Source organism: Balaenoptera musculus, chromosome 6, assembly GCF_009873245.2.
Source record: "Balaenoptera musculus isolate JJ_BM4_2016_0621 chromosome 6, mBalMus1.pri.v3, whole genome shotgun sequence".
NCBI classification, from domain to species: domain Eukaryota; kingdom Metazoa; phylum Chordata; class Mammalia; order Artiodactyla; family Balaenopteridae; genus Balaenoptera; species Balaenoptera musculus.
In genome coordinates this window covers 83,391,654-83,415,610 of record NC_045790.1, presented here as the reverse complement: position 1 = coordinate 83,415,610, position 23,957 = coordinate 83,391,654, and the positions used below count along the sequence as shown (strand labels likewise).

The following is a 23,957-nucleotide window of genomic DNA, read 5'->3' as shown; positions in this document are numbered from 1 at the left end:
CTTTGCAAACAGGTGAGGAAGGCCAGTGACTGCTCCCACCTGAGACGCCACCGAACTCCAGAAGCAAGTGAAGCGGAGCATGTACTCTGAGCTAATTACCAGAGTGACCCCTTCCCCAGGGTGCTCGGTGGACATGGAGAGGGTCAGTCCCTCGGTGGGCACACTGCCGGCCTCTGCTTCCCTGGCAGTGCTGATGGACACCTCGGCCTCCCCAGCTGCTGCTGTTGCTGCCAAACCTTCTTCCATATGTGGACCCTGGGAACAAAGGCATCACTAGGGACCACGTCACTTGCCCATGCCCCCGATCAAGGTGGCTGTGGCTGGAGAAGACTGACTGCTTGTGCCCTCCGGCAGCTTGCATTTCTGTAGCTTCTTTCCTCAAGGCACTTTGTTATCTGTGATGTTACCCCAGCTCCACAACAGTCCCAGAATCCCTGTGGCAGGAGAGACTGCAAGGCACGTGTGTCTCCCGTGTGATTCCAAGCGTCTGTGTGCCACACCAGTGACTGGGAGATCAGTGCCTCCTGCTATAGCGCTAGACACTTCAATCTAGACCTGTCTTCCTCCCTGTGACCTCCCCTACGTGCGCATCCAGGAGCCATAAGAACAGGGCGAGTGTCTTCGTCCATGATGGTGCTTCAGAGATACGCAGGCGGCAGCCCCGTCCTCCTCAGCCTTCTCCAGACTGGACACCCCTCTCTTTCCCTGTGACTCAATTTCCGCGGGAAATTCACAGGCAGATTCTCTGAAGGTTACACAGCAGATGCAGGAAATGGCAACAGAGAGCAGCTTTGGCTGTTGGTGTCACCAAACCGACTATGCTTTATCTCAGCTTCACAAAGATTTGTTTTTTAAAAAAATTTGGGTGGGGTTTTGCTTCGTTTTGCTGCAAAAAGTAGTTCTTTTGGGTTTTTTTTTTGTTTTTCAGCCATACCTCATGGCTTGCGGGATCGACCAGGGATTGAACCCTGGCCCCGGCAGTGAAAGCCTGGAATCCCAACCACTAGGCTACCAGGGAACCCCCCAAAAATGTAGTTCTTTTGGATACTAAAAACACTAGGCTGATCAGAGTTAGACATATTTCTTTGCTGAAGGACTTCTCAGAGCCTTCTCTGTAAGAAGAATACAGAGTGGATCATTCCCCAAACTTATTGGCCTATAGAACCATTTTTCCATATAACATCAGATCCTTACAGAATTATCGTCCCCCCAAAACAGAGAAAAGCTGATGTCATAGGATTTTAAAATGAGATTTTTTTTCTGACTCAATGTCAGCTAAAGCCCCAAAGTACAAGTACAATTCCATAAGCCTCAGATAACCTCCGTGTTCTAAAAAAAGGAGCCAGACGACTGACATGGGACAGGCAAAGAGACAATGAAATGGAATCAGTTCTATCAGCATGCGCCCACCACCTGCCTTCGGCTATGTAAGAAAAGGTAAAGAATTCATTTAGGGGGTGAGTGATTAGAGACTTTTGTAAGAATTCCTTTGGAGACAATTTTCTGTGTGCTGTGGCTCCCCCCTGGCCCCCACCACAAACCATTTGGTGAGCTGGGTATGTAGTGTTTGGACTTTGGGAGGCAAAGGGACTGGTGTTTGATTCCCTCTAGGGAAATACCAAAGGCAAAAGCAGGGAGCCATCCAGACTGAGTCAAGAGAGAGAGACAGAGATATCTGCCCTGCAGTTGTTTTCCTGGTGATTGACTGATATGACCCTTCCAAAGGGAGCCAGCTAAAGCCATCTGGAGATGGACTCCCACCCAAAGGGCCCCCTAGAGGATCAGGGTGACCAGCACGGGGTGAAAGCCCAGGCGGAAGTTAAAAGGCCCAAAATGGACTTGGGTCCTAGATTCCCTGCAGGAGGACCTCTAAGGAATCACAAAAGCCCCTGTGAGAGAATGTTCCAGCAACCAGATATCTTCCCCACAAAAGGCCCAGATCACTGTCTGATAAAACTGTGTCGTTTTCTCCAGGTGGGCCAGACTTTCTGGGGGGCGGGGGGGAGTGATGAGAGGGAGGAGAAAGAAGAAGACAGAGAGGAAATATCCCTAACCATGCTTCCTTCCCTGCCTGGCTCCTGGTTATATTTGTATTTTTATTGAATTTTTTATATTATGCTGCAGGGATTTTGGAAATACCTGTGAAAATAGGATGTTACCAGATAGTAACTGGGAGATGAGAGAAGTGTCTTGAGTTTTCATGCCAGGATAGGGGAAAGAATGAGCTGACATAAGGTTTTTAGCAGAGGCCAGAGGTGAGAAACATAATTTGCTTTAATTTGGCACCCTCTCGTGTCCAGCATTTAAACAACTGGCTTTGCAAGTGTAAAAGCCAATTACCAAACAATAGAGCAAACACACCTGCAGTTAATCTCATTCTCTCTTGAAGGGGCTCAAAGGGCAGAAGACGCTGTGCATCTTCACAACAAGAGGGAGGCGGGTACCGTGTTGAGAACCCAGCATTCATCTCCGGGCAGGTTTGAGGACCTGGCTCTCCTCCCCTGTCCTGGTGCATCCCTAGGGAGACTCTGGGGCCCTGGGACTCCTGCCTTCTCTGTACCAGCAGGAGGGAGGCAGTCTCCCTGATATTCAACTAAAACACTTGTGACTCTCTATGGTGCCCAAGACAAGTCACCATCAAGTCTGAAATAAGCAAGCAAATGTACTACTGACTCAGATGAAATTTACCATTCACTCACCTCTTCAATGACATGAAGGAAGGCCCCATCCGCCGAGCCAGTGTCAGTAATGGGGGAAGCGTCCACAGTATCAACTGTCTCCAGTGTGTCATTCAGGATCTCACCAGACCCTACAGGAAGCAGGCATTCTGCACTTAATAACTGCATTTTGCAAATGAAAAAGAATGTGGTCTCTCTTCACCTATGACTTGAAAAGATGTCCATAATACAGGATTAAGAGGGAAAAAATGTTGCAGAAAACCGGACAACGAAAGGCAGTATTACATGGTGGTTTCGATCACAGGCTCTGGCACCAGCTATAGGGTGAGAACCCTGCTTTGCCGCTTACTAGGAATGTGACCTGCGGCAAGGCATTTACCCTGTGGCTCAGGTTCCTTGCCTATAAAGAGGGGATCATAATTCCTGTCTCCTAGGGTCATTTTGAAGATTATGTGTTACAAGGATTAATTAAACTAACGCAAGAAAGGCACTGAGGACCTGACATATAGTTAGCAAGGGATAAATGTTCATTGTCAGTGTGGTTCTACATTTGTAAAAGGAGGAAAAACTATATATGAGAATACATGTTTTATCATCATTATATATATTATTATATAATTAATACATTAATTATTATATATAACATATAAAATATATAGATAATTATGTATATATGTGTGTGCAGATAAACCACACATACTAGGCTAAACCACAGTACTTAACAGTATTGGTTTCTTCCAGAGGACAGCAGAGGAAACTATTTTTTTGGTTCATACAACTCGGCATTGATTGAACTGTTACCACAAGCACGTATTTCTTTTGCAATTTAAAAAAACAAATGGAGTCCTAAAGCAAAGAAAAAGACATTATACTAACATGAATGCCTGACTGTTACAGGCTGGGCTGCAGGCTAAGCACATCCCACGCACTCCCTCCTGGAAGCCTCCGGCTGGCCCATCTGTCCTACCCACAAGCACCTCCACACCACCTCGCAGCGGGTGGGCAGAACCAAAGCAGGAATCCTACGTTTTCAGTATACCCAATATCACCCCACGGTGTGTGTCCTGCTCTGATCTGCACACTAACACCTTGTGATTATTAACCCCGTTTTGCAGAGGAGGAACAAGGTCCCACATAAGAGGCTGCGAAGGGGCCCTGAAGCCAGCCCTTTCCACACACACTGTGCTCATGCACGCCCCATGGTAAGGACACTGTCGAGGGGGAGATGCTGAACTATTCAAGGGACCCTGTGCCCCCATGCACTTAAAAGACTGAATGCCCAGGAGTGGTCAGTCTCTCACTGCTCTCTCGTCCTCCCTGCTCTGACCACCAGGGGGCGCTGTGCTAGCAGCCAGAGGGACCCCAGGCCTCTGAGTCCCCACCCCTTGGAGGACGGAGGGGGGGGGTGACAAAGGTCCTACACCAAGATGGTGTCAGGGACCCTTGGGATAAAACTCTTGGGAGGCTTTCGCTAGCCAGGGACAGGGCTCAGGGTTCAGCCCCTTCCTCCTCACTGAGCTGTCTGCTCAACAAGAATGAGGATCTCTAGCCAGCTCTGCTGCTTCTGCTTGGCCTTCTGTGCCACAGAAGTAATCTGACAGATGCCGGGGAACAGGCGAGCTGTGCTTAGGCTGGGTCCCGCCTCCTATGCACTCACCCCTCAGTCTAGGGGAGGCCCTCGCCTCCTGGCCCTGCAGCCTCTGCCCACTCCTAGCCCCTCGCTCTGAGATCCTAATTCCCCCCAGGAGAGCAGCATGTGCAATTCACAAACCACGTCCACACCCGCAGCCACAGCATTCAGTCCTCTCATCCACCCAGGAGGCAGGGGTTGTGAACCCTCGCAGTGGACGGCGGAGGAATCCAAAGCTTGGAAATGTTGAGCAACTTGCCCACGCCCGACAGCAAGGAGGTGGCTGAGCAGGGTTTCCGTCCAAAGGGTCTCACCCAGCAGTCTTGCCACAGCTACACCCTGACTCCTTGATGGTATTGTAACTTTATTAAATTATTATATAATTTTTTTTCTATTCAGTACTGTATACCTTCTCTCACAAACAGACTTCCCTAGTTGTTAAAATAATATTCATTTACTGAGGGCAGAAGTAAAAGGAATAATGATACATAGGATTTTAGAAGACATAAAATACCGAAGTACAAAAGAAAATAAAAACTACCTACGGGGCTTCCCTGGTGGCGCAGTGGTTGAGAATCTGCCTGCCAATGCAGGGGACACGGGTTCGAGCCCTGGTCTGGGAAGATCCCACATGCCACGGAGCAGCTGGGCCCGTGAGCCACAATTACTGAGCCTGCGGGTCTGGAGCCTGTGCTCCGCAGCAGGAGAGGCCGCAATGGTGAGAGGCCCGCGCACCGCGATGAAGAGTGGTCCCCACTTGCCACAACTAGAGAAAGCCCTCGCACAGAAACGAAGACCCAACACAGTCATAAATAAATAAATAAAAATAAAATAAAAGACCGTGAATTTCTTAAAAAAAAAAAAAAAAAAAACTACCTACAATCCCGCCACCCAGAGATAACCACTCACAGCATTTTGTTGTATATTATTCTAACACACACACACACACACACACACACACACACACAGTGCTCTACGTGGTTATATATAGATATAAATAACATATATTCAAATTTAGGGTCACAGCACACATATAGTTTTGAAAGCTGCTTTTCTTGTGGAGTACACCATGATCACGTCTCTGGGTCATTAAATTTTCTGTGTCACCAGTTCCAGGGCTGTACATGTGAATGTGGGCAGTCTGGGTTGTTTTTGACCTTGTACCTAAATCTCAGTGCTCTGGTGTTGGCTGTAACTTCAGTTTGAATGGTTACCCCTCTGATAAAGGGCAGAAAAGGCAGGCCGATCTCCGGCCATGCTGCTGCCTGGGGGATCCCGTCAGACCCTGGGCTTCTGCCAGGGCTCCCCTGTATGGCTGGGCAGGGGCGAGAGCCCTGGATGGGTAGTCAGGAGGCCAGCACTGCCCCCAGGGCCTGCCAATGACCTCCTGGGTGTCTGCCCTTCTTTGGCCATCAGTTTGTTTCCCACATGTGCCAACAGGAGTTGAGATGGCCTGATCCTCAGAGAGTCGGCGAGTTTGTGGCCAAGGCCGGGAAGAGTAGGGATTCTGGAGTCAGGCCTGGGCGCTGGCTCAGTCCCACCACTCACTAGCTGTGTGACTGTGGGCACATCACTCACCTTTCCAAGCATCGGTTATTCCATCTGTAAAATACTAGCTAATACTAGCGACTAGTAGACATGTTGTCAGGATTGGAGGAGAAGTATGTAAACACTCGGCACACAGTAGGTATTTAATAAGCAGCCACAATTATCACAAGCTTTTCACACCCCAGGCCCTTCTGGAGGGGTGGAGTCTGGAGGTTAAAAGTTCTGGCATCCAAGATTAAACACCGGCTTTGCCGTTTAGGAGCCGTGGAGGCTCAGCTGGGTGACATGACCTCCCTGTGACTCGATTTCTCCATCTTGTTTGGGAAATGAGGATGATTATAGTCCCTTCCTCAGGGGGTTGAGGGGAAGCTCAAGTGAGATGCTCTCTATCACATACATCACCCAGTCGTCACTCAACAAAACCCACTGCGTATGAAGGTGCATTGGGGACTTGCCTTGCTTGGGGCTGCTGTGCGGGACGGCGCTCATGTTGGTGGTTTCCTGGGCCCGCTCAGGTACAGGTTCACCGGAAAGCTCTGCATCCTCAGAGGGAGAAGACAGGGTTGGAGGTGTGTTTATGGGGCCAACTCTTGCTTCTCTAGACTGCAGGGGAAATGAGACCCAAAGGATTTACTTGGCAGGAGAGCAGAAAAGACGGCAGTGAATATCACTGGAGAAAACAGTATCTCCACAAAAGCTGAATAAACCCAGAAGAAAGCCTAGACCTGCCTATTGTGCACCTGGGCGATCACTGAGCCGCCCAGGCCCTAAAAAAAGGTGTATGCTAGGGTAATTAAATTTTGTTCAGTTTACAGCAAGACTCTGATACTCTTGGCTGAAGCTCTTTGAGCACAGAGACCATATCCCTGTGATCCCTGCATCCCAGGCCAGCACAGAGGAGGTGCTCAGTAAAGACGCATTAAAGGGAGGGAGGGCAGGAGGGAGGAAGGAAGGGGGCTGTGCTCAATAAAAGCTGTATAAATCCAATCCCAGAGGTACACTGGTCCTGTATACCTATGAAAAAAAAGATGGGTATGGTTTCCTTTCTAGGAAACTTCAGCTTCTGTGTAACTTTTCCAAAGCCAGTCAATGTCTTCACCACCTTTACCAACTAGGAAAAAGCAAACAAACCAAAAACCCCAACAGTTGGAAACAGAGCAGTTCAGAGAGCTAGGCAGAAATCCTGATAAAGGGCAGCAAAGGTCATCCCCAGACCCAGGATCGGGGAGCAGCTCCTGTGACCCAGGGCTCGTTAGTGGTCAGATAGTCTCATCACTTTCTTAGCTCAAGGGGCTAGGGTGAATGGAAGGATCCTGCCGACCAGTGTGGTACCTGTGGTATGAACAAGAAACAACTAAGACACTAAGATTTCAGGGTAAATTTCTTACCACACCTATCACTTACCTATCCTGACTAATAACAGAAGGTTATTTCCTTAATGTCAGAAACTAGTATATAAATGATGAATCTCTGGTCCATCAGAACAAAGAAGATTCTTATGCGCCCCGTAACTTAGGATTTAATGGTTCAGTTCTTATAACCAAACTCGAGTCAAATCCCAGCTCTCCACTTATTAGCTATATTATATTGAGCAACTCATATAACCTCACTGAGCCTCAGCTTCCTCCTCTGTAAAATGGGTCCAATAATAACTACTTAAAAGTTATAAAATGCATGGATGTGCTTGGCACGGGGCCAGGCCCATAGTATCAGCCCATAAATGGTAGCTATCATCAACATCCCTAGATGTGATTTCTCTGGGTGTTAATATTAAAGGTGATTATCATTTTGCTCAACTGTACTTGTAGTTTTTTCCATAATGAATACGGAATACTTGTGTACTAAAAAAAGATATAGTTTACTGTACCTTAAAATCTCCAGGGTGAGGGCAGAGATGGAAGGCTTCAAGAAGTTGAGCCTTGAAGAATGAACAGTTTCAGAGAACAGGGATGGAAGGAGGCATTGAGGTGAGAAAGGACACAGCACTGCCAGGGCCTGACAACCTGTGCTTGGCCAGGGTTTGAGGATGGAAGCAGGGGGATAAAGCCTGGGGAGGCAGAGAGAGGGAGGGGGCTGGTTCTTAGAAGTCTGGCCTTAAACCAGAGGCAACAAACTGTGTCCCTTTGGGTAGCAGGATGGGGGAGATGTGGGCAGGTGTGTACTTTAGGGCGTTCACCCTGGTGTCAATGAGAACATGGATTTGGGGTGTTGAAGTTTAGGCCAGGAGACCAGGAGGGTGCACTAAAGAAGTCCAGTGAGGGAGGAACCAGTGAGGTATAGCAGGAGCAGCAAGCAGTCACCGCCCCCCAACCAAGGAGAGGCTGGGAAGAAGACCAAGTAAGAACTCCCCATTCCCCAGCTGCATGGTGATCTAGCAAGGCGGTAAGGACCCCTGCCCCAGGCAGGTTCCTCTCCTCTCTCTGCCAAGGGTTGGGGGAAGCTACTTCACCATGGTTCCCTAGCCTGGAGCAAGACTGCGGGTGGCTGGAAGCCAAGTGGCTTTATAAGGATTTAAGATGGGATTTGAGATGAGGCAGGTAGGGCAGGTGAGCGTACGGGAAACACAGGACAGTCAGGTAAGTGTGGGCTGAGCTCAGTAACTCAAGGTGGCAAAGTTTGAGTTATATGAAATCACCAACTCCAGCCTCTCAGCTAAAAACCTCTTCTGGCAAAATCCCAACAAGGCAGCCATGAAGCCTGGGTTCAAGGCAGAGCTGGTGAGCTGACCCTCGGCAGTCAGGGTCAGGTGTCCTGTCTCCAACAGGCTGCTGCTGGTTTTCAGGCGTTAGTGTGGATGGAGAACCAGTGTGGCCTGTGACAAAATGGGAATGTTGAGCCTTAAGACTTTTTAATTAAAATGTGGTAATTTGCTGGCCCACATTCAACACATATTTCCTGAGGCCCTACTGTGTGCCATGTCTTGACTGTTCCCCGGGATATAGAAAGGAGTAAATAAGAAGGGCATCTGCCCTTAAACTGTTGGACTACTGGGGAGATACAGACCCAGACCCAACTAACTGTGATGAATGTGACACTCGGGATTGCCGGAGTGAGAGTCACGCCTGAGGAGGGCAGCGTGGCCGTGGCCGCCAGTCATGGGCTATGGACTGGATCCTGAAGGAGCGGGAACTGGCCAGGCAGAGATAGGGGTGGGCAAGGGCCCTCCGGGCAAACAGAACCTGCAGGAGCCAAGGCACAGGCAAGGAGTGAAAGGGTGTGGCGTGTTGGGAACCTGTGAGCACTTGGGTGTGGGTGGAAGAGAGGTCCTGGCTGTGGAGCAGAATCACCTGCAGAGCTTTGTGTAAGTACAGACTATCAGATCTTACTCCAGACCTACTGAATCTGAATGTCCGGGTGTGCAGCCCAGGCAAGAGGCTTTTTTTAAGACCCTCCCCCAGCACGCACCCCCCTACACGCACACATACAAACAACATGTACAAGCACACATACATACACACACAGACATATACACACAGACACATGGACACATACACATAAACACACACACACACACACACACACACTCAGGACTTTGATGCACAGCCAGGGCTGAGAACCATAGGGTATTAATTCTAACTCGGCAAAGATAGAACTTTCCAGAAATGGAAAGGTGTGTCAGCAGATGCTGACTTAGCAGGGGGAAGAACTGGGGAGCAGAGACTCCTACCCTAAATGGGGAAGGAGTCGAGGAAGGCGCAGCTTTTTAAGGCCCTGAGTGCTCAGGCAGTCCATGATTCAGTTCGCTAGTCATGGCTTGTGTCTTGGAGGGTGGCAGGGTTGGAAAGGCTGAGGACAGGGAAGTGAGATTCATTCCAAGAGAGAAGCCAGACAGAGAGGGGAGGGGAATGTCTGGGCCGAAGAGGGTAATTCCCCCGCCCTGGAGGGGGTGGGGGGAGGCGGGTGGCCAGGGAGGGGGAGAGCCTTCCAGGAGAGGGTGAAAGGGAGAAGTCCCTAGCTGGGGGTGACATGACTGATAGCGGCCTGGGCCCAGGCTGGAGACCTGGCTCTGCCACCTCCAGGCTGGGCAGCCCCAGGGCAAAGCGCTTCACTCACGTGTACCTCAGTGCCTCCTCTGGGGAATGAGTGGAAACCACCACCCTGCAAAGAAGGTTACAGCCCTCCCTGACCAGCACCCCCCTCCATGACATCTCATGCTCCTAAGCCCGACTCCCCTTTCCTGTCCGTCCCTCAGGGCCACCTCGGGTTATTAGCCTCTCTGCTCAAGTCAGCCTCACTCCTAGCTGTGAACTGGTACCCTGGGGGGCAGCGTCAGGCTAGAAAGCCCAGGGGACCACGGCTCTGTGCCCTGCTGCCCTATGCCCTGGACATGCCAGTGGGGTGGCCAAGGGCTGATGGGCACACAGGATTGCAACACTGCCCAGAGCAGCCACCCGCTAGTCACCACCTAGGCGGGCACCTTGGACCCTTGACTTTCTCCATCTCAGCTACCCCCAAATCGGCTGTGGTCCTGAGGATGCACCCCTGCAACACCGCCCAGGCCGGCAGCACAGGATCATGGCCTGAACCCTTGATGGGGCATGAGGGGACCTGTGCTCTAGCCTCAGCTCAGCCACACACCCTAGGGCCAGTCTCCTTCCCTCTCTGGGCCTCAGTTTGCTCATCTGTACAAAGGGCAGTTTTCTGTACACATCTGAACAGAAGGAGGTGACCTTTAAGTCCCTCCCATATTAACAGACTCTGGTCCTATTCTGCACCACCCACCCCTCTGTCACTGGAGGTCTATAATTTATTGCCCCCACCTTATTTCTAGCTCCCTGCTTTCTTCTGTCAGAGATGAGTCTATAGACTGAGCCAGACGAGTCGAGGAGATGGCTGGGGCTTCTGTGCTCAGTGACTCAGACACTGCTGGCTGTTTTCATTAAAACAGGCTCCTTGGTGTCTCCACAGTCTGATTCAGTGCTTTTAAAACCACTTCCTTGTCTCGGCCACGGGGCACATTCCCAGGAGGGAGGAGGCCCACACCACTGGGAGGATGGCTGCCTTTCCTATGGGGCCAGAAACGAGCTCCTGGGAGGACTGTGCATCTCACAGGAGTGGGGGCCCCAACTTCCTTCTCACAGCCAGAGCCCTGAGCAAACGTGACAACAGCCACCGTTCAGGGCCACCTCCCTTGTGCCAGGCACTGGGCCGAGACCTGCCCCTGCATGGCCTCATCTAACCTCACAAGGACCCCACGAGACAGCGCGCTGATTATTGTTTTATGGGAGAGGGACTGAGGCTCAGAGAGGCTGAGTAAGTCACCTAAGCTCACACAGCTGGGAGGTGATAGAACACAAAGTTCACCTTTGGACAGCCCTCTCGTGGCCACAGCACAGGGTGGCACCCAGGTAACGGTGTTCCCCTGCACTTGGGATTTTGCAAAATGCCCATTGGCCAGTGCTTTCCTGACCTCCCCAGGTGAACTGTCTAATGAAGTCACAGTTCTGAGAACACAGACGTCAGACTGGGACTCTGGGTACTCTCTGATAACGCCCAGCCCCCTAAAAGCCGACCAAGAGGACATGGCACAGCACCCAGTACTCACCGGGGCTTGAGTGTAGGTGATGGCTTCCAAGATCTCAGCTACTCTCTCTGTCTCCTGAAGCCCGCTGGCCTCTCCTGATGCCTGTGTGGAGACAAATCATGCTGGGCAGAGGGGGGGCAGTTTACAACTGCGGAGTCACAGAAATGAACTCCTGTGGAGGAACGGTGCATGTGTGAAAGAGAAAGAGAGAGATGGAGATGGATGGAGACAGAGGGAGTGGGATGGAGAAGACAGCATATGTCTTGGCTATTCTTTTTGTTTCCTTCCACGTTTTATTGCGCAAACAAAAAACTACAATCAGTGTAGTCTCTCTAACATACCTACCTGCATTTTGCCCAGGTGCCCTTCAATCTCGATCAAAAGGCCCTCCCACTTTGCATGGCTGTCACCAGAATTTCTCACTGGGAGTCGTTACATTTGAAATACATCCTCCCTTTGCTACCTATTCTTCACAGTTAGCCCCCTAATGGCAGCCAAGACACCCGTATGCCATGATTTTGTAACTTATTTGTGGACCCTTGGGTTGTTTCTATTTGTTCAATAGCAACACGGAGATGAAGGAATAAATACACACAAAGCTTCCCTTCTTTCAGCGTCACGGGAACGCCAGGCTGGGATCACAGCCTCAAGGAGAGCAAACATTCTCACAGATCCAAGTTCCACCTTGGAGGGGCTTTCCAACTACACTGGCAGCATTTTTTACTAAATGAATAAAATCAGCTTATTTTAGCTTTGGGGCTGACACCACCCAAAGAGGAGCAGAAGCTCTAGGAATACGCCACGCTCTGCTTGACTCTCCCTTTCCTGCATTATGCCATGGCTTCTGCCGGGAACACCTTTTCTTCTTCATCTGGATGACACTTGCTTGTCACCGGTCAGGCATCAGCTCCCATTCCTCCTCCTCCACCTTCCTGCCCCGACCTGACCTGTAGAATTTGGGACTGAGGGCCAATCACACTCAGCTCTGTCACTGCAGTTTGGGTGTGTGTGAGCATCTGGAGGATAGAGACAGTTCCCAGTTCATCCCTTTATCTCCAGCATCTCCCCAGGTCTGTCACCTTGCAGGTGCTCAGTCAATTCTGGCGGGAGGGAGGGAGGAAGGGAGGGAAGGAGTGGGGAAAGGACCCATCTTTTGTCCCCTGCCCACCACCACTGCCCCCCAACTGAGGAACTGATTCATTTGCCAAGCATAAAAGCTAAATTTAGTTTTGTTTTTATAAGAATTTACACCCAGAATGTCTTAGAGTTTTCACTTTGATTTTAGAATCCTGACACCCTTTCTTGGCAGGAAGTCTGGAAACCAGGCCATTGACGGGCACAGCCACGGAAGAACCTAATACCTTAGAAGAAACACAACTCCTCCCCACCACACACCAAAGACATGGCTGAAGTTCTTAAAAATAATAATAAAGCCAAAAAGCCCAAAATAGGACTTGACGCAGTGCTTGCCAAGATGAGAGATTTCAGAGACTCCATGACGTTGGGAATGAAAAATTGCCTGGGCGCCAGCTTCTCTGGCTGCTGGGGGGAGGTAGGGGCTCACCGAGGATTCTTCAGCTTCACACAGCTCCTCGGGAGTCCTGGGGTCAGGGTGGATGGTGAGCTGCTGTATAGACCCCTAGGGAAAAGCACAGGGGTCAGAGGCCAAGTCTACAGCACAAGCAGCCGTGGGAAACATGACTTTTTTGTAACAGAGAAGAAGCCGTGAAAGGACAGGTGTGAGGAGTGCTGCCCATAGCCGTGACAAGGAAACCAAGCCACCTCCAGGCCTGCTCTCATTCAGGGGGACTCTCCTTGGGCCAATGTAATATGAGCCCCACTAACTAGAGAGGTCCTTGGAGAGCATGGTGTTCAAAGCGCAGACTAACAGCAGCCTCCTAACTGGTCCCCAGGTCCCCGGCTTGTCAACAACGAGCCCTAAAATGCACGCCTCCCCCAACAGAAAGTGTCTCTCCCCCATGGCTCAAAGCTTCCCAGCTGGAAGGACCTGTTCCCCAGGGTAGGTGTCCACCAAACTTCCTGCTTCCACTCCACCTCCCCTCTCCACACCTGACAGCCCGTTCTCCATGACTATCCCCAAGTGAGCGTTTCAAAATTATTCATCGGATTTTAACTTCTTAAAATCCATCTTCCACTGTACTACAGATAAACCCAAACCCCACCCCACAGGCCTGTCCTGAATCAGTTGGGAAGGTATCAGTAAGAATAGTGCTGACTAAATGAATAACTACAGTAACTTAGGGATTTGCTTTAGAATGGCTTATTCATAAAAACCCATTTTGACAGCAAAATCAGTTTTCCGGTATTTTTTTCAAGGCACATTATCCAAAAGGAGAGAGAGAAACTACCTCACACTCTGGCATCCCAGCTATTCCACCTGTGTAGAAATTACATGCAACTGCCACCCTTTTCCAAAGATAAAATCACTGAAGGATATAACAAACCTTACCCTTTCTATAATGCCTTAAAACATACAAAGTGCTTTCACACAGGCTAGCTCACGGGACTCCACAACCCTGTGGCCTAGGTTTTCTTATCCCTACTTGTAGATAAGAAAACACAGAGCAGGTCAGAGAATCCAGATACTGTCTAAAATCCCCAAGCTACACTGAAAACTCAGCGCTGGCATCTAGGTTTTGTGTTCTGGGCCTAGCTTTCTTCCCACCAGCATACATGCCTCTTTGAGGACATAAGAATAAAATAATAACAAGAATAGCTGCTTGCGTTTGTCGCACGGTGTCCAGCGGCCCCCCTGATCTGCAGGACTTGGACTCACAGTGAATCTCTCCAGCCCCGTGGCTCCTGCGTTGCCGACGAAGATTCCCGCGCTGGGCTCGAAGGCCAAGGCCCGGGAGGACCTCGGGAAGGGGACGTGGCTGTGCTCCTCGCAGTCCACAAGGAGGGTCACTTCCTCGCCCTGGACAACCATGGCAAAGCGGTTCCACCTGTGGGTCATCACGGGCACCGGGAAGGCGGCCGCCTCACGGGACACCTTGGAGCCGGGCTCCGTATAGTAGAGGATGACCCGCTGGTTGCCGTCCTCCACTCCTGAGAGCCGCAGGCCCAGGTAGATGACCTTCTGGAAGGCATCTGTGATAGCAAAGAGCACGCCGCCTCGGGCACTGCTGGGCTTCGCCATCACGCTGATGGCAAAGTCCCTGAAGAAGGTGGGTGGGATGAGGGTCCTGGCCGGGCGGCCGACGTTGGCACCAGGCCCGAAGCTGTAGGCCGGGAAGCCACCATAGCCAGTGACAAAGGACACGGACGAGGGCAGCGGGACACCGATGAGCTCTGTGAGGTCCAGGTGGCCCTGGGAAGCCAATTCTGCAGGGAGGGAGAGAGGAGGCCATGCTTCACATATATATTCTGCTACGCTTGGAAATGAGGAAGAAATAAATTCAGGAATGAAATGGGACCCTTCAGGAACCCCACTGTTGTGTCTTAATTACTGCTTTTCAAACTTTTTTGACAACGACTGACAATAAAAAATGCATTTACATGGCCACCCAATATGCACGTTTAGACAAATATATATCTGTAACAGTGAAACAGATGTTTCATAAAACATTATTTACTTTTAATACTTACCAGGCACTATGATATTTTCCTTTCTGTTTAACAATTCTTTTTCTCTTTTGTTTTATTAAAAACATGTTGGAAACAACCTACTGAATTGATATCGTTACCCATGAACAAGTCATGATGAGCAGTTTGGAAAACATTTAAAAATATTCCTAGAATATCCCTACAGTGTTCCCCCATCAACTTAAGGATTTTTCTCCCCATTTCTTTCTTTAAAAGAGGATAGGTTTGGGACTTCCCTGGTGGCACAGTGGTTAAGAATCTGCCTGCCAATGCAGGGGACACAGGTTCGAGCCCTGGTTCGGGAAGATCCCACATGCCGCGGAGCAACTAAGCCCACAAACCACAACTACTGAGCCCGCGTGCCTAGAGCCCGTGCTCTGCAGCAAGAGAAGCCACCGCAATGAGAAGCCCACACACCACAACGACACTCGCCGCAACTAGAGAAAAGCCCATGCACAGCAACGAGGACCCAACGCAGCCAAATAAATAAATAAATAAATTTATTAAAAAAAAAAAGTGGACAGGTTTATTTTGTTATGTTTTATTTTGAATGAGGTCTACTGTTTAAGTGCCTCAGGGTGTGGGGAAAAAAGCAGGGACAAAACGAAGTGTTCCCAGACCTTAGGACAACTGAAATACGTATCATCGTCATCGCCCTTTGTCACTGTCGTCATCATGATCAGCATCATCCACATTCCCCGGGCTCTCACTCTTACCAGGCTCTAATCTCTTCACATTCATTAGCTAGCTCACTTACTCCTCACAACAACTCCATGAGGGTAGGTACTATTATCCCCATTCTACCCCAGAGAAAACTTAGAGAAGGTAAGAAATTTGCCCAAGGTAAGCCCCTCAGGAGAGCATCCCACTAAAGAGGTGTGCTCTTAACCATTACCCCTTGGGGGGAGAAATAATGGGCCTCCATTGTGGTGGCCTGGAAAGGACCCCAGGTTCATGAGCCTTGGTCCACCCAACCACCGTCCCCTGGGAGAAGGCTGCAGGCTGGCTTGCAGTGACGTGCACCCCTGTGCACCTGAGGTGATGAGATAGGAAGGCAGGTCCCAGAGAGAGGTGGGCAGGAGCTCTGCAGGCGGGACAACAGATACAAACTGGATTTTGAAAAAGGAATGTTTGAAAAAAGGAATGTGAGATATTCATTTTGTTTAACATGTTTAGATTGATTTCTTGTTGAGATGATAATTTGGGGAAATTCTGGGCTAAATAAAATATATTATTAACATTTTTAGAACAAGAATAACATGAGGAACAGGCATGGGCCCACCACTCCACTTAAGAAAGAAAATATCAACTCAGCTGAGGCTCTCATGAACTCTCTGATCCTCTTCTCCCTGCCTATGCCCCAGAGGCAGCCACTCTGGGGGTCTGGTGTTTATTATCCCCATGCATGCCTTTGTGTGTTTACTACATGACTATATGTCTCTAACAGAATGCAGCACTGCTGTGCCTGTCTCCTAACCTCATATAAATGTTGGCATGCTGCATGTATTCTGGGACTTTTTTTTTTCCACTCAACACTGTATTTTTGAGATTTATCCCTGTTGAGACATGTGGTTCCAGGTCTCATAGTTTCACAGCAGTACTCTAGGTATACATAAGCCACTATGGATTAGTTCACATTTCTGCTGATGGAAAGTGAGGTTTCCATCACTACTGCAACCACTACTGCTATGGACCTTCTTATACACATCTCCTTGTGCTTACCTGTGCAGGTAATTCCACCACTTAGGGTAGAATTATTGGATGATATGGGTATATGCATCTGCAACTTCACTGAGTGTGGCTAAATTGTTCTCTTAAGCAACTGTGCCATTTTAAAAAAATTGAGATATAACTGACATGTAATATTGTGTAAGTTTAAGGTGAACAAAGTGTTGATCTGATACACTTATATTATGTATTGCAATATGATTACTTCCCCAGCATTAGCTAACACCTACATTACATCCCGTAATTATCATTTCTTTTTGGATGCAATTATTATCTTAATTATCATCAAGATGCAACTGTGCCATTTTACATGTCCACCAGAAGCATGTTCTTGCCAACATTTCGGGGAGGTAGAGAGATGAGATTTGGGGAGTGGTCCATGGGGCTTCTCAACTACAGTGATGATGTTTATTTCTTAAACTAGGTGATATTCAAAAGTATTCCTTGTAGTATTCTTTATAAAAAATGCCATGGAAAATATTTCACAAAACTCTAATGAAAACGATTGTCCCATCCTCAACAAAAGGGCAAATCTGATCATGTTGAGGCCCTGATGAGAAGGCTTCTCTGGCCATCTGTGCCCTCAGGGTCCGCGGCAGCCTGGGCGCCTGGCTGGAGAGGCCTTCGTGGTCTAGACCCAGCCGCACTCCGACTCCCCAGCGTGCCCGACGCCCTCCCTCCAGGGCCCCAGGCCATCACAGGTCCTCTGCCCTCCTTGTCAAATGCTCTTCCCTCTGCCACCACCCCACCTCGCCCCACCAGTTATTTTTACCAGAATAACTAACTCCTCATTCTCCAAGACTCCCTCCCATGAAATCCCTTGTTTCACCTCCTGACCTACATCTCCTTCCAGGCCCGCATCAGATGCCCCCTCAATATACACTGAGGTCTTCCACTTCCACTCCCAGCACACTGCAGGTCCCTGTTGGGTCACTTGTCTCTCTCCCCATTGTACCACAAGAACATGGACCACACCATTTATCTCTGTGTTCCCAGTATCCAGCTCAGTGCTGATGAATGAACGCATGAGAAGATGAACAAATAAATGAATGAAGTCCAACCCCTTCAGTTTACAGAAAGAAAACAAAACTGAGGTTAAAGGAGGGAAGGGATTTGGCGGCTAAAAGCAGATCTGATTCTCAATCCAATTCTTTTTCTGTCCAGTTTGCAACTTGCATTAAAACAGAAACTAAAGTATGACAAACCCCAGAAGGCAAAAATAAAAAGGTTTATAAATTTCGTTAAATTTAACAACACATAAAATTTTAAAGTTCTGCATAGCAAAAATAAATCCCCACAGTGTCAAATAAAATCCCAACCTGGACAAAAATATTTGCCACATATATCACAGACAACAGATGATTTACGCTAATACACAAAACAAACGAATAAGCAGGAGGCCAAAAATCCAATAGAAAAATGGGCGAAGAACAGGAAATTCTTTCCACAGTAAAAGAAAAAAAATGGCTCTTAAACATATGAAAAGATACTCAACCTCATTCAGAACAAGAGAGATACAAGGTAAGATCATGAAGAGATACCATTTTCCCTATCAGATTGGCAAAGATCAGAATGTTGGATAATATTCTGTTTAGCAAGAGTCTGAGGAAACAGGCCATCGCATGCACTGCTGGTGGGACTGTAAACTGGCACAACATCTGTGGGAGGGGCACTTTGATGATATTTATCAAAAGTAAAAGTGCATATGTACTCTTTGACCCAGCAGTTATACGTCTATGAATTTTTAGAACAGATACAGTTACAAATGTGACATATAAAGCACTTACAAGAATATCCATTGCAGTATTGTTTAAAATGTATCTAAATGTATCTAAACCATTCTGTCTTGGAATTCTTGGGGAATGGTTAAATAAATAATAACTTTTGGGACTTCCCTGGTGGCGCAGTGGTTAAGGATCCACCTGCCAATTCAGGGGACACGGGTTCGAGCCCTGGTCCGGTAAGACCCCACATGCCATGGAGCAACTAAGCCCATGCGCCACAACTACTGAGCCTGCGCTCTAGAGCCTGCGCTCTAGAGCCTGCGAGCCACAACTACTGAAGCCCGCGCGCCTAGATCCCATGCTCCGCAACAAGAGAAGCCACCGCAATGAGAAGCCCGCGCACCGCAACAAAGAGTAGCCCCCGCTCGCCGCAACTAGAGAAAGCCCGTGTGCAGCAATGAAGACCCAATGCAGCCAAAAATAAATAAATAAATATATATATTTCTAAAAAAATAAAAAGTAACTTTTGATATATCCATACAACGAAATACAATGCATCCTTTAAAAAGGTATGGTTCCTTAGGTTTTAATATGAAACAAGATGTATTAACTAGAAACAAACATATAAGAAAAACAAGTTGCAGAACAGAATTGCTATCAGTTGGAAATACATATATTAATACATAAATATATAAAATATATTTTAAAATATATATTAAATACATCTAGAAAGAGACACCAGAAACTGGGACCAGAGATTGTCTCCAAGGAAGGGTGCTGGTGGCTGGGAGACGACAGGAGACTTTCTTTTCACTGGATACTGTTTTCTACTTTTTGAATTTTACCCCAAGTACATGATGTGAAAAATAAAGACATTTACATATTTTTAAAGATGTTAACACCCTACATCCCCTTTTAGAAAGTATAAAACCTTTTCTTCATGTTTCTCCTCACTCAAATACAGCCCATCTCTATAGAAAGAAGAAAAAGTGAAAAGAAAAGAAATAGAAAGAAAAGCAAGCAACCCACTGAGATTTCTTTTCTCCCCTCCACAGTTTAAAGATAAAAACAAAACAAAACCATGAGTACCCTGCTGATAGCTTCGCTTTCTTCTCCACTTAATCCAGTGAAAGCTTTTCCTCTAGCTCTTCTCTGTCTCCTACTGAGAACAGGAGGAGAAGTCCCTCTCTGGTGGGATACTCCAGGTTTGTAGAATGTGTGGTTCCACGGGGAGTGAATGACCTGGGCCTCTCATCCAGCGGCTTGTTTCTAAGTGGTGTCCTGAGGGTTCAAGGGACAGCTGGGGGTTCAGGGTACCCAAGGACAGGGGCTGAGAGGTTCCCACCCAGAAGCCTGCTTAAACCAGCCCAGTGCTGCCATGGCCAGTAAAGCCCAGGCTTCCATGCGGCCATTCTGGGAATTCTTAATTCCAGGAGGATTCTGGTTTGGAAAAAAAAAAAAAAAAAAATCACCAATCTATCCAATCTCCTTATTTTATAGATAGGGAAATGGATGGTCAAGGAGAGAGTTCCAGGACCAGGAGGCACAGCCAGAAAGCAGTAGATGGAGCAGTGAAGCAAGGATAGACAGAGGGGAGGTGTGATTCTGCCTTAGGGGTGACTTGGAATGACAGGTGACCCAGAACTGGTGTCCTGGTCGTGGACACGTGGTCCCTCCCACGACCTCTAAGCTGCCCCAGCCCTGCCAGGCACAGACCACTGGTTGGCCAGCTGGACGGTGGGAAAAAGAGGCAGCCTGCAGAGGAGAACTACCTTGGTGTTGGATTCAGATCCAGCCTTTGCCAATTACGAAGTGGGCAGCTTTTGGGCAGATAACTTACTGGTGACGAGGGGACATCCCACCCATCTCACACATGGGGACCAAATGAGATGATGGAGGAAAAGTGCAAGTGCTCAACAAATGGTAGAAATGGGTCTTCTGTTTGATTCAAAGGTATAAGGTTAGCAAAAACCAAAGTCTGCAAAGAGATCATTTCCTAATCCTACCCGCCCCCTGCTGCCCAGACCTCAGCCACGAGAGAGGACCAGAGTGCAGGCATCAGGCAACAGGCCTTGCTTCCACTGGGTCGGCCACAGGGGGAGCCAAGCCACAATCTAGAGGAAGTCCAAGTCAGCCCAGCCGTGCTCTCAGCAGCCACCCCTCCCTCCACACACGCGGTCCCACAGCGTGGCGTGGCAGGGAGCGACCCCTGGCCTGGAGTGACCCATGCTCAGGGCTGTGCCTGGGCCTGCTAGCTCATTTCTCCTTGGCCTCCAGCAGGAAGGCCACCTGCTCAGGCGGCCACCAGGGAGGGGAGAGAAGCCAGGGAGCCAAGATAAACAGGCCCAGCAACTTGGTCCATAGGCTTGTCCTAGGATGGCTCTGTGCTGGGCGGGAATCTAGGGGTGGAGATCACAGCTGGTGGGAAGACATCTCGCCATCCTTGAGGGGCAACACTGGAGGGGGCAGTGCTAATGGGGGACTGACTGCAGAATTCTCTGGCCTCAGGAACCTTGGGGCCCTTTGTGGGAGGTGGCCACTCTTCGCCACAGATAACTACTTATCTCATAGGACATCTGACCTCAGTCTTAATCTCTCACTTCATTAATGCATAGGGATAGCTTCATTTCCAATGGAAGTTCTTCAACCCACTTTTCCAATTCATGAATTTGATAACATTCATAAAGCCTCTACCTCACACCTTGTGTGCAGCTGGGGATATGGAGCTGAACCTAGAATGTAGGCTCTCAAGAAGCTCATGATCTAGGTGTCTCAGTTAGCAGTCATCCGCTCATGCTACTCACAAGATCCAGAGCCTTCAATGGCTCCCCAGCGCCCTCAGGATCAAGCTGAAATTCCACTCAAGACACCTTTTGCTTCACCTCTTCATTCTCCCCCTTTTCCTGTTCCTGTCTTTGCTCATGCTGTTCCTTCTATTGGAACATCCTCCCCTATGTTCTCACAGCCAAATCTTTCTAAGCTCACTCAGCTGCACCCCAAGACACTGGAGCTCCACTCCCACCCTATACACAGAGCCATAGGCATGACTCCCTCCTTCAAATACCCACATCAGGGCTTGGCAGAGAGCAGGCACTTGGCGTTGTGGCCTGAGGAAAGGGAACAGAGAGATGCCACTGGGCCTCACTCTCCTCAAGTCTTTGGTTTGGGCTCCTGAGCACAACTTTGGTGCAGCCCCTCCCGAGGGCACAGGGAAGAGGAACCAGACGACTTTAGAGATGGACTGGGCAGAGGAAAATCTGAACAGTCACCACATGGTGCAACTTTCCTCCCAGGGGTCCAAAGCCAGTTTCCATGGAAACCAGGGCAGAATCCTAGTGCTGAAGAAACAAACAGGGCAGGGTTCAGGTTTTCCTTCCACAGAGATGACAGTGACCTGGCCAGAGGAGGTGAAGAACTGCAACCCTTCCCTCTCCTCCTCTCCAGGACAGCTGACATCTCTCCTCCCCAGGCAGGTCTCAGTTTCTCCTTCTATGTAATGGGCTGGTTCAGCCCTTCCATCTGTGGGGTCCTGAGGCAGTGCCTGGGGCTAGCCTGGGCTCTGGAGCTTTGCCTCCTCAGGGAACTGTATCTGGCTGGCTTTGCAAAGCTCCATCTCACAGATGATTATCTGGGACCTGAGCCCAGTGCTCGAGCTTGTTAGCATTTAAAGCCCCAAGGGACTAAGGAGCATTCCTCTGGCTCTAGGTCAAAGAGGGTTGCAGAGAAGCCAGACAGGGTGGCTGAGGACACTCCAGGAACGTGCACAGCAGCGGCCCCTGGCGGCCACACGGAGAACTGCACCCATGAAACCCAAGGAAGGCTTCCTGGGCTGCAGCTGTGAGGGACACCGCCTGTGCCAGAATCACAGTCAGGTCTGGAAGTGACCCAAGAGAGCAGGGCTGAGGTCAGTGGGGAGCTGTGAACAAGCCAGGCCTAGAACCCTGGTGCCTCCCTCCCATCCTCTGCCCCTTTCCTACACCGGCTGCCTGGGAAAGCAAAAGGTGTCCCTTCCCCACATCCCATTTCCACTTGCAGCTGTGAAGACTACAGAACACTTCAGTCAGCTTAAACGGGGACTCACTGACTCTCCCTGCTCCCACTGGGGGCAGGGCTCAGGGGGTCCAGGTGAACCAACCTTGATGGAGCCAGCAGGCTAAGCGTGTATAGGTAAAGTGGGGGTGACTGCCCTTGGGACCCCAGCAGGGCCCCTCTCCCCTGGATTTCCCTGCACTCACCCTTTGGGAGAGAGGAGGTCCCCAGCGCCTCCTTTGCTGCCTGCTGGGAGTTCACCAAGCCACAGACTCTATGCAGAAAGACTGCAGCTCACCCTTTGGAGAAGGAGTTTCCTCTGCCGCATCCCTCCACGCCAAAGCCTATCTGGTTTCTGCTTGCACATCTACACTGTCCAGGAGCTCAACGCCCCCAGGACAACTCTGGCCACTGCTGGGCAATTCTAAGTCTTCTTTCTCCCAGTATGCTAAGGCATGTCCTCCCGTAGCTCCCACCGGCCTGGCTGGGCCTAACTCTGCCCTCTGGACTTCCACACCGTGGCCTCTCAGACACTGCATGGAGTGGTGGACAGGGCCCGGCCTGGGAGGCAGATTCTGCCACCAACGCAGTGTATGCTCTCGAGCAGTCCCTTCTCTCTGAGCCTCAGTTTCCTCGTCTATGAAATGAGAGGCCTGCATCAGATGGTTTCCAAAGGCCCTTGCCAGGTCTGAAGGTCTTCAGTTCTGCATCCTCATCTCCCATCTGTTTTCCAGTTTCTCTAACCACCCTTAACTGCCGGTTCCTTCAGCCCACAGCCTTCAGGCCTGGAAGGAATGACTCCAATGGGGACCAGCACAAATCCAGCTCTCCCCCTACAGACGTCCTCGTCTTTGGACAGTGTGGCCTGGCCAGAGGTGGGGAGCACTGTGCCCAGAAAAATGTCATAGCTCTGCCTGTGAGGAAACATCACCGCACCCAGCCTGGAGCCCCCGGAGGCGCCCAGCTCTACCTGACTCCCTTCCCGAGGAAAATGAACGAAGCAGAATTCCTGCTGCAGGGGCTCCATCCACACCCAGCAAAGATGCAAGAGGTTCTTAGAAAAACCTACCACCCAATGCATTTCTTAGAAAAAAGAACTGTTTCCCTGCCAGGGAAAAAATCCTGGATCAACTTAGAAGGAAGACCTGGGCTTGCCAACAATCAAAGACCTCATTTTTCTGAATTACAGAAGAGCATTTTTCTACATGTAAACTTAGAACGCCTCTTTCCCTTTTCCGGTTTTCATATATAGCGCAGGAATTTTCCTGCTCAATGAAGTTACTGTATGAGCTCTCCTCTCTCTCTCTTTCTTTCGGGCCTCTGACCTCAAGTGAGAAAACGATGGTTTTGAAGGGGCCTGGCGGTGGTCAGAGTCCTGGCAAGGTGTGGGCCCTGCAGCTTGGTTGCCCTGCCTAGCAGCTGGAAGGAGCTGGGCCCAGCTGGGTGCCCCAGCAGGAAGAAGTCTGCACCCACCAGCACCCTCTCTGGTT

The 23,957-nt window shown here is 49.5% G+C and overlaps 1 protein-coding gene across 9 annotated transcripts in view; it reads right to left on the bottom strand.

The window, feature by feature from the left end:
- The window catches only part of COL15A1 (collagen type XV alpha 1 chain), a 99,167-nt gene that overhangs the window by 50,812 nt on the left and 24,398 nt on the right, over positions 1-23,957 (bottom strand). For 5 of the 9 annotated variants that reach the window (XM_036856132.1, XM_036856133.1, XM_036856134.1 and 2 more), the window contains 6 exons: positions 14,178-14,725; positions 12,945-13,019; positions 11,402-11,482; positions 6,312-6,459; positions 2,700-2,809; positions 100-255 (listed from right to left, as the gene is read on the bottom strand). In XM_036856132.1, coding sequence (XP_036712027.1) covers positions 100-255; positions 2,700-2,809; positions 6,312-6,459; positions 11,402-11,482; positions 12,945-13,019; positions 14,178-14,725 — 1,118 coding nt within the window. The remainder of the gene's footprint in view (positions 1-99; positions 256-2,699; positions 2,810-6,311; positions 6,460-11,401; positions 11,483-12,944; positions 13,020-14,177; positions 14,726-23,957) is intronic. The other 4 variants (XM_036856140.1, XM_036856139.1, XM_036856138.1 and 1 more) reach the window with 2 other exon arrangements.